The 11,728-nt window shown below is 34.1% G+C and overlaps 1 protein-coding gene across 1 annotated transcript in view; it reads right to left on the bottom strand.

The window, feature by feature from the left end:
- The window catches only part of LOC103598507 (potassium channel subfamily T member 2-like), a gene marked incomplete at its 5' end in the record, with an annotated part of 230,756 nt that overhangs the window by 47,114 nt on the left and 171,914 nt on the right, over window positions 1-11,728 (bottom strand). Inside the window, 3 exon segments of the mRNA XM_008582500.1 lie at window positions 2,576-2,704; window positions 3,604-3,687; window positions 6,194-6,295. Of these exon segments, the coding sequence (XP_008580722.1) occupies window positions 2,576-2,704; window positions 3,604-3,687; window positions 6,194-6,295 (315 nt within the window).

The following is an 11,728-nucleotide window of genomic DNA, read 5'->3' as shown; positions in this document are numbered from 1 at the left end:
TGACCTTGGTGTTACAACACCACACTCTAACCACCTGGGCTAACAGGCCAGCCCTTTTTTTTAAAAAAAATAGAAGATTAAACCAAGAGATATTCACTTTAATGGTATTTTTTTACATCTTGCAATACTATGATTGAAGGTAGATATTTTCATCATGTTATCTAAAATCGCTTAATTAAGAATACACAGAATATACTCATTCCTTTAATAGGTGATAAGTAAAAACAAATCTTTTGCAAGATAAACTTGTACCCTTTCATGTCTCAGACTATAATTATTACATAAATCAGCATAGTGCTATTTTCCCCTTATTTACCAGGAAAACAAAAGTAGAATTCAGGCCCAACTGTAGTGATCAGTGTGCGTTAGATGTAGAGTAACATTAATTTCTCTGCCCGTTATTATATTTTGTTGTAAAAATGCTTGATGGTTCTGTTTTTTTATCTTTAATTATTTGTTGCCCTAATTTTTTTCTACATTAGGCAAAATATAAAATTTAAATAAAATATATGTATGAAAGATTAATTTAATTCAGTACAGGAAAACAGGGTGTATCGTCTTTATTTAACTCAGTTTCCTTTTATTTTCCCAATGATGAGGGTTTTTTATATAAGCTAGAGGTTTGGGAAATTATAAGCATTTTACGGAGGTGATCCTTACTTGGGATGGGCAAGAATTAAGCAACATGTAGTAAAATATTCTTTGATGACAACACAAATACTGTTATCCTTTCCCTACTTAACAATGTAAACAGCACACAACAAAGTCTTTTAATAATACAAAATGACTGACATGGATATGGACTTGACCAAGAACAGGATTTACAAAGTTCAAATTCACAAAGACCATATATATATATATATAAGAAAAGAGCATAACAATACTCTGTCGTATGAAAATTTTCTCTGTATTTATTATGTCAAAGAAATGGTTTGTATAGACTGAATGTTTGTGTCCCCCCAAATTTCATATGTAAAAACTTAATTCCCAATGTGATGGTATTTGGAGGTAGGGCTTCTAGGAGGTGATTAGTAGATGAAGGGTCCTTATGTAAGAGGTCGTGGAGAGCTCCATTCCCGCTTCCACCCAGTGAGGATGCAGTGAGAAGGTGGCCGGCTCAGAGCCAGGAAGCAGGCCCCCACTACACGCCTGATCGGCTGGCACCCTGATCTCGGACTTCGTAGACCCAAGAACGGTGAGAATTCAATTTGTTGTTTATAAGCCACCCAGTCTGTGATATTTGGTTATAGCAACCCATACAGACTAAGATAATGCTTAATTGCTTAGGTGTGAAAGCACTTGTCTTTTCTTAACTTTTAATCAAATAATAATTCTTTGGATACAGTATTCTTAAAATGTTAGGCACAAATAGCCAAACCATCTTACGTATATATTTAACTGTCTGGAATGTTTTTCTCCAGTCATTCATTCCAGATTTTCTCTGATTTGGTCTTGCTCTTTGTGGTGTGAACCAAAGGAATCACAGCCAAAGAAAACTCATATTCAGCAGGAGAGATGGTAACAAAGCTTCGTTTAACATCCCTAAAACTACAGGGAAACCACCTCAGAAAAACTGAACTATATCCTGCTGGCCTCAATATCCACTTACGGAAGAATCAAACTACACATTTTAACAAGAAAACAATCTAAAAATCTATGTGATTCATCTTATGCTTTCTAAAGATCTTTTCTGTACATGGATTTGCTGATTTTTATCACAACCTGGTTTAATGATTATATTGACTGCTGAAATGCATATGAGTGATCTGAGCTTTACAGTTGAGGTAATTTTGCATAAGACCAAACACATAAATAGCTAACAAAATTTCTTTATAATTTATAATAACTTTGAGGTGTTTATAGAAGAAATGTATTTCAAGAATATAAACCATAATTTGTATTAAATAATTTTATAGATATTGATAGAATAGTGTCTATATCCAAAATCTTTATTTAATTAAAAAGTCTAATTTAAAAGTAATGCTTTTTACTAAGTATATAAAAACTCCTCAGAACCACATGAGGTGACCAAATCAAAAGGTAGATATGTTTTCAGCTGCACACAATCACCAGAAATTCTCCCTCCATATTAATAGACTCTAGTTTGCTACTAAAACTTTCCTCTGAGAAGGTCTGGCGCTACTCCTGGAGTTTTCTTTTGGCTTTAGAGTGGCTTTCAATCTAGAGATTGGGGAATATGGATTTCAATACTTACTAACTTTGCTTCCTTCCAGGTTGCTTGCCTTGAGAACTTATGTGTCAGAACTTCAAAGTTACCTAGAATTAATTTGCTTCTGCCAATCTTCTAGAAATGGCTAAACCTAGAACTACAAAAAGCATCCAGAGCCCAAAGTCCATAAACTCTAGAATAGCACCTAAGTGACAAAATTTTGTAAAATTCTGATATAGCTTACTAAAACAAATAATTGAGACGTTTTTTGCTTTTGAGAACTTACACTATGTATTCAGATAATATTCTTTTTCACTTTCTCTGGCATTTTTCAGAAATCAATTCCAAGTTTATTGTATTCATCAGATTAAACATCAAAACAAGAATATTTTCATATTTCCAAACCTCGGATGTAGTGAGTTTCTGAGATTCAGTCCTGTAGATTCCAATGGGGACATCTCCGGTAGAAGAACACAACTTCTGATAAAGTCTAGCATAAGTTCTGATCCATAAGTCATCCTCAGTGATTTTCATCTATAACAGATATAAATTATTTACATATTAGATGTTTAAAAAATATTAAGCCCAGTGGTTATTTTTTACTTGCAAAAGGCAGAATTTATTAATATTTTGAAATCTCAAAGTAATATTTTATTAAGTGTTTATATATTAACTTTATTTATTGTACTCTATCTCAGCTTATCCTGGAGATTCAGCCAAACATAAGAAATCCACGTACTCAATTTGAGGCAGTATGACATTGTATTAATTCAATATCAGTAGGCAATAGGGCACTAGTAATTGACTGGGAGATGTTGTAAACTACATGGAGACTTTTTTGAATGGTGCAATAACTGGAGTAACTTAGTGGACAGGGTCTGCTGATGCTACAAAACTTAAAGTACAAAAGGCACTCCAGTACAAAAAATACTTGTCTCACTCAGTGTTCTAATAGCACCCATACTGAGAAAATTCGGTAGTAGAATAAGCACAGGTCTAAGAGTTAGGAAACCTGAGTTCTAATCCCTCTTTGCTGCTTGTAAATCTGAACTGTTAGCAAATCATAGTATACTCGTTTATAAAACAAAGGGGTTAAACTGTATGATCACTGTTTTCCTACCAAGTATGGCATCCTATGCCTAAACCTATCAGTCCCAAATTGCCAGCTAGGAAAAAACAAACAAACAAACCACAACTTGTTCTGAATTTTGTACAGAATGAGTATTTAATATGATTATTAATTAAAATAATATGTTTTCTTCAAAAAGTTTTTAAGAAATTAAAAAAACTCAAGTGAAACACTTTGGATACACATTAGAAAAAATAATAGAAAAAATAATATATGACATAGAAGACTTAGCCAAAGTACAAAGTAGATGAATTTCAGAACCTTTTATCTAAACAATCTTCCATTCCATTGATTTTGGACTTACAGAGCAAAGAAACCCCGATCCTGGTGTAGTGTCCAGTCCCAACAGAAGTCTGGTGATAGAAATCATATAATCCTTCACAAATGACTGCAATATAAACAAAGTATGTGTTTTTATATGTATGATATGCTTAGAACAGCCAGGAGTGTGAACTTCTAAACACTTCTAAAAGGTTATTTCTCATAACACATCATTAAATCTATGTAAAAATGAAATAATAAACTATCTTGTCAGTGACCTAAATAAACCTGTACAGTTAACGCTGTTTGTAAGGAAATATAGGAAGTAATTATTATCTAGAAATATCTTGACATGCTTACATTTTATGTGTGCTACTAGGCATGATAAATACATTTTTAGATATTTTTGTAAAAAATACAAACGGAATTAAAATGGTACATATCATAAGAACTTGAAAGAATAAAATTAATTTGTAATGAAATATTTCAACCATTTTTTGTTTTTAGGATTAAGCTCTATGTTAATAAAATAGATTTCTAAACTACATTTACCACTTATTTTTGCATGTACTTTCTTTCCACACCATTCCATGCTAATTGTAGCCTTTTATTTTATTTTATTTTTTTTTCCTTTTTGTCTTTTTTACTGAACAGTAACGGGATCGCAACCCTCGGTGTTGCGCCCGCACTGCGCTCAGCCAGTGAGCGGGAACCGGTCTCCACATGGGATCCGAACCCTCGGCGGGAGCGCCGCCACGCTCCCAAACAGCGCACTCTCCAGTGCGCCACCAGGCCGGCCCTAATTGTAGCCTTTTAAAAAAAAATTTGAATCATCACATTTCCCTCAAGTGACAGTACATCTTTTATATTGACAAGTTTGAAAGCTAGAACACAGTCTTTACAGATACATAGACAACTTTACTAATAAAAAATTAAAGAAAATGTGATTGAAAATCATTACCAATAGTTCAAGAACCATTAGCAACCTATCAAAAGCCCTCCTGAAGAGAAATTATTCTCTGGATTTTACTAATTCTGATGTCTGCAAATTAACTGTTTTTTAAACAAGTCACAATACAGTGATGGGTTAAAGCTGGTGAATTTTTAAAATGGAATAGAATACATTTCATTAACATACAAAATAATACAGCAATACCAGCAGAAAGGGTAAGTGTTGTGAGATTTCTGTTTGTAATACACACACACATAAAAGCGCATGTTGGATTGAAATACAAAATATACTTTTACTCTGTTTCATTTTAAGAACTTCAAAAACTATAGTTCTAGTTTACTCTTTGTGCAGAAGCTTCACAAAAAACCCAATTTCCTGTATCTTTACTCACAGCATAAAATTTGAAGCAAAAATGAAGAGGAAGAAAATACTGCTTTCCACTTCTGCAAAACAGTTTTCTATTTAACTTATATATTAGACTTCCTCATGAGACCTCATTTAAACATAAGATACTGTGGCTAAAAAAAATCGAAAAACCACTGGTACATAATAACATCCAAGCATTTGGCTGCTATTGATATAAAATTTTCAGTTTCAACATTACTCTTGAAACCAGCCCTACCCTGCAGTCTAATCTCTTTAAATTACAACTATCTGTGTGTTGTGTTAATGGTGTTTAAGGTGGGAGCCTTCCCTCCTGGAGTTCTCAGATAATGGGTCTAAAACTTTAGGGCAAATAGGAGTATTTATTCTCCCTGTGTTTGTTCTGGCACTTATCTGACAGAAGCAGATGGTTTCTGACATTGCTAGAGGCATATTCATGGGCAAAATTAGCCCAAAGGCCAGCAGAAAAGCTTTAACTATTTTGAGAGTAGTTTATTCAGCCAAGCAATCATAGAAGAGGGTACTTAAATACATAATCAAAAAGAACAGGTACAATAAAATGCGTAAAAGCTTAATTTAAGATTAACATTATCAAACAATTTAAAGCCCTATGAATTTCTTCCTTTCCCTAAAAATATTTAGATATTGTCTGATTACTTGAATCGGAGAATATTATATATTACTACTGTTCAGTTTGTGGTAGAGACGAAAAAGAGTACATTACAGCCGTGTGAAAGAGCATCTCCCTGAACCTCGCAGCTATGATAAAACGACACTGTTAACTCGGCATTCAGGAACAAACTAAGTGGTACTTGGCTGTTGTAAAATCTTTTTTATATTTTTTGAAAATAGGCAAAATTAGCAGATGCTTAAAATGTCCTTGGTTTATCAGTTTTATGACATCAATTTGGTATTTTATGCCAAACCTGAAAAAAATGTGTACTATGAGAAATGATGACTTTTTATAACCTAGTATTTTTTTCTTTTCCTTATTTTAAATCTAGTAATAGGTTTGAAATAATATGCAAAATGTATTAAAATGTCACAATAAATACTGCAGGGCACTGCCACCAAAGAATGCCTAAAAGTAATTTTCATAGATTTTTAAAATAATATTTTTCTTACAAAATATTTTATAGGCACATGTATGTTATTAAGTACATGAAATAAAATATTGAATTACATTCAGAGCCGATTTTAAGTTAACAGCTCCATGAAAGACACTAGAAATAGTATTTATTTAAATAAAATCTAAATGAAATAACAATTTTAGAAAAAGAAAAGAAATATTACATACCTGATACAGAAGAGTGTCCAACATACTGATGCTGAACACCCTCCCAGCAGCAAAAGGCAGACGAAACATAAAGGCCAGATTAGAACCTCTCTCCCGTTCTTTCTGTTCAGAAATTTGAGGTATAAAAACTTGTGAGCTTTTATGCATTTCTGCCTAGGTAAATTTTCTTAGCACATGTGAATAAAGATATTCTCAGTATATGGTTCTTAGCTATAAATGCATCATTACTTCATTTGTAATTGTATTTTTAAAACATGCTTTTAATTTTTATAACCAAATTTTCCTAATCAATTTAAAAACTCAATTGTTAAGAAAAGTTAATCCTTTCATAATTAAATATTTACTTTTTCATATTTATTTACTTTTCATATATATTTCCAAAATGGCTTGAGGTGACAAAATAAAAGAAACAGATAAAATAAAAATCATATAATCAAATGTAAAAATTACTAAAGTGACATAATGTATCATAACAGAAGATTTACTTTTAAGTATTCTCAAATCTTTAAAAAAAATTGCTATGGTCTGAATGTTTGTGTCCCTGCCAAAATTCATATGTTGAAATCCTAACCCCCAAGGTGATGGTATTAGGAGCTGCAGCCTTTGGGAAGTGGTTAGGTTATGAGAGTGGAACCCTAATGAAAGAGATTAGTGGCCTTATAAAAGAAACCCTAGAAAGACCCTCACCCATTCCACATGTGCTATCTATGAACAAGAAAGCTGGCTTTCACCAGACACCAAATTTGCCTGCACCTAGGTCTTGTACTTCCCAGTCTCCAGAACTGTGAGAAATAAACATCTGCTGTTTGCAAGCCACCCAATCTATGGGGCAGCCGGAACAGACTCAGACATTAACTAGTCACTAGCTTTCCTTCATCTTAGTTTCATGTCTCCATCTGCCTCTTAAGTTGTGCCAGCCACACCAATGTGCAGCTAAGCTTCTGTAAATTACATGCACAAATGTGTTTATGTGTACATGTGTGTGTTTGTTATGACGTATGGTGGTTTCTTTTTTAAATTCCATATGTGTACATGTTTGTGTTTGTTATAACGTATGGTGGTTTCTTTTTTAAATTCCATTGCTATTATCTTCCCTTAATAAATGAAGACATGAAAGCAAATGTCAAATTTGTTTAAGTTTGGAAGGAGCTTCTTAAGAATGTGAGTTAAACTTGTACTTAACAAACAGTAACCTCAAAAATGCTAGTAAAGGGCATGAGGAAAAATCACGATTTGTAATAATAATATGCTTATAATAAATAATATTGAAAATCAAAAATAAATGATTAAATCTTTAAAAAGCCATATTTTTTAATTTAATAAACTCCACATTATCAATTAAAAATAAATGCTAGTTTCTTTTGTTGCCAACTTTCCTTTACTAGGAAAGTAAAAAGCCATATTTTTTAATTTAATAAACTCTACATTATCAATTAAAAATAAATGCTAGTTTCTTTTGTTGCCAACTTTCCTTTACTAGGAAGGATTGATACAGCTAAGCAAATAAGAAGTCAACCTTTACTTTTGAGGCAACAGAAGTAAGCCACTACTTCTAATGTAGCAAATTTGAGGGTCCCACAGGAAGGGAAGCCTCCCATCTCCCCACGCTAAGAATGGGAGAGAGGGCGTGCCACTCAAGGGAAGAGTCTTGGAGATAAACTTTGGCAACTGCTGTTCCTGGTTTTGATGATGATATGAGAGTGGCTTGACTCCTGGACGTTCCCTGGACAAACAGATGAGGTCGACATGGCTTAACAATAGCCAGGCTGAGGAGCAGAGGCCTTATTTCCAGCACTTGCATGGTGTCTATGTAGGTAAGCAGCCTGTCCACACTGTAAGAATATCCTCACTCGATATGGAGGGAGAAGGTAGGGTGAGAGACAGGCATGTGCTGCCCCATTTTTTGCCCATGTCCATTACATCATAATATTCTCTAATGTATTAGCCTAGGTGTCAGGAGTGTTTAAAAAGCTCATGGAAAAGATTCGTATTATCATTTAATTCTATTTTTCTGTGAACTTTTTGAAGTACCCTCATATATATATGGTGGGGTGAGGATCAGGGGTGCCCAAGGGCAGGCACAGATGGAGATCCAGATCAGCTGAGAACACTGAGCAAATTTCAACACGTAGAAGAAGACATGGTATAAGACATCATCTGAAAATCAATTAGGATAAATACTGAGAAAAGCCTTGATTTAGAAATTACAACATGATTCCAATCCCAGCCTGCTCTCTGCTCTCTCAGTGTATAACCCTCTAGTCTCCGGCCTTCAACATAATCTTATGTTTTACTAAAATGAATTCCCCATCATGCTGAATAATCTTCTAACTAATAAATCAGGGTCAAAATTACTAACTAGTCAATCAGAAAATCTCTGACCCTTTCCCTCCTCAGTCCATCCATCAAATTTCCAAATTTTATCACTAATCCATGTAATTATCTTATTATTTCCTCTTCTACATCCTACTGCTACAACATTTGTCAGGGCTTAAATCTACTATTAATTTTCCAATTTCAAGTCTTTTGTCACTCTAAATCACCCCACACAGTGCTGCCAATTAATCTCACTAACAATTCTGACAATGTCATTTATTGTTCCTAAATCTAAGCTCAGTTTACCCTACAATCAGATTTTCAGGACATGACTGAACACAGAGGCAGAACTTCTGTGAAAAAGCAATACTTCTTCATGAAAAGGGATTGTCCTAGGAATGTCCTGGCAAACAAGATCAAATCAATGACAAGCCTAGCGGATCAGGGTGAGTGATATTTGGTGTTTAATGGTTTCTTTCACTTGGATTATCCCTGATCAATAATTGTCTGACCGAGAAGGTACATTTTCTAAATCCAGTGAAGTGCCTGCTAACTTTAATAAAGACCTAACTAACATTTAAAACTTTCTCTTTACTATTCACCTACATTCATGTGATACTACAGTTCGATCACATTATATAGCACATTTACTTTTCCAAAACAAAACATTCTTTGGTTCAATTACATTCCCAATTCACACATTATATTTTCAAACACAGAACTGTTACCCTTTGGAAATGAATCCTTCCTATCTCCACACATCCGAATTCTATGGATAAGCATCATTTTATAACAAAAATACTAATTGAAAGTAATTCTGTTCATTATTAAAGGACCCAAACACCAATGTATTCATTTATTTATTAAATTAGTTATGTAAATATGTGTGAGAAGCTACTTTATGTAGGGCATTATCCTTAGTGCTAGAAATACAGAGTTCCTATATAGAGCTAATAAATTCTTAGTAGTTAACAAAGAATTATTATGTGTTGAATATGGGCCAGGCATTAATACACAAAGAAAGAATTCATAAAACCATGAGTGGTACCTATAGCAAAACAGGCAAAAACGCTGGGATNAATTTCCAAATTTTATCACTAATCCATGTAATTATCTTATTATTTCCTCTTCTACATCCTACTGCTACAACATTTGTCAGGGCTTAAATCTACTATTAATTTTCCAATTTCAAGTCTTTTGTCACTCTAAATCACCCCACACAGTGCTGCCAATTAATCTCACTAACAATTCTGACAATGTCATTTATTGTTCCTAAATCTAAGCTCAGTTTACCCTACAATCAGATTTTCAGGACATGACTGAACACAGAGGCAGAACTTCTGTGAAAAAGCAATACTTCTTCATGAAAAGGGATTGTCCTAGGAATGTCCTGGCAAACAAGATCAAATCAATGACAAGCCTAGCGGATCAGGGTGAGTGATATTTGGTGTTTAATGGTTTCTTTCACTTGGATTATCCCTGATCAATAATTGTCTGACCGAGAAGGTACATTTTCTAAATCCAGTGAAGTGCCTGCTAACTTTAATAAAGACCTAACTAACATTTAAAACTTTCTCTTTACTATTCACCTACATTCATGTGATACTACAGTTCGATCACATTATATAGCACATTTACTTTTCCAAAACAAAACATTCTTTGGTTCAATTACATTCCCAATTCACACATTATATTTTCAAACACAGAACTGTTACCCTTTGGAAATGAATCCTTCCTATCTCCACACATCCGAATTCTATGGATAAGCATCATTTTATAACAAAAATACTAATTGAAAGTAATTCTGTTCATTATTAAAGGACCCAAACACCAATGTATTCATTTATTTATTAAATTAGTTATGTAAATATGTGTGAGAAGCTACTTTATGTAGGGCATTATCCTTAGTGCTAGAAATACAGAGTTCCTATATAGAGCTAATAAATTCTTAGTAGTTAACAAAGAATTATTATGTGTTGAATATGGGCCAGGCATTAATACACAAAGAAAGAATTCATAAAACCATGAGTGGTACCTATAGCAAAACAGGCAAAAACGCTGGGATGAGTTTAAGTAACAGTTCTACAGTCACAGATACTTTGGAAGGGCACCTACCTTATCCTTTTGGTGAAAAAGTGAGAAGCTGAATTGGAGGTGATGTCTAAGTTGAGACCTATAATTGAGTAGGAATTAGCCAGGAAATCTGGGAGAGTGAGTGATAAGTAGAAAGTTATAAACAGAAGGCCCAGCACGTGCTAGAACCTGAAAGTGTAAAAAGCCTGAAGACTGGAGGAACTAGAAGCAATTCCATAAGATGACAGCATAGAGTCTGAGCGTGTGAGCTGGAAGGAGAGGTCAGAAATGGGACTGGAGCAGGCACCACGGAACAGACCTTAAAGTACCAGCGTACTTTTGACAAGAAAGGGGATGCCGTTAAGAATTACACCAAAGAACAATGATCTAAATTGAAACTGTCCCAGGATTAACAGTACATATGGTCACCCTACATTGAAAGCACGTGAAGGACTTTGAATTTCATCTTAAGGACAACGGGGAAAACTAAAGTATTTCTAAGAGGAGGAGTGATATGATCATATTTTTAGGATGCTCCCTTTGATGACAATGTGGAAAATGGATTGAGAATGAAGAGGGCATGGGAAGTGCTATGGGTTAAATATGTCCCCAAAAGCTCATGTAATAGGAACTTGAACCTCATTTTAACAGTGTGAAGTGGGTGAGAAATCCAATTACGGTATTTGAAAGGTGGGGCCTTTAATAGGTGATTAGATTGTGAGGACTGTGCCTTCGTGAACAGATTGATCCATTCATGGTGTAATGGGCGTGGTTCTGATGGTTTTAAAGGAAAGCAAGTGAGAAATTTAGCTCACTTTTGCTCAGGCATTTCTATCACCATGTGACATCCTATGTTGCTGTGGAGAGTCATCACTAAGAAAAAGGCCCTCACCAGTTGGGTTCCCTGGACCTTGGACTTCCAGCCTCCAAACTGTAGGATATAAATTGTTTCTTTTTAAATTACCCAATTTCAGATATTCTGTTATAAGAAACAGACTAATACAGGGAGACTGAATAAGATAAATTTGGGTGTTAGTGCAGCAATCCTAGTGAAAGATGAAGTTACATTCCACTCTTATATTTGAAGAAACAGATCTTATTCAAAATATATTTAGACATTAAATTCTGAGAGGATATGATGAATTA

The sequence above is a fragment of the Galeopterus variegatus genome, unplaced genomic scaffold (assembly GCF_000696425.1).
Source record: "Galeopterus variegatus unplaced genomic scaffold, G_variegatus-3.0.2 Scaffold2648, whole genome shotgun sequence".
NCBI classification, from domain to species: Eukaryota; Metazoa; Chordata; class Mammalia; order Dermoptera; family Cynocephalidae; genus Galeopterus; species Galeopterus variegatus.
This window is presented reverse-complemented; position numbering and strand designations above follow the sequence as displayed.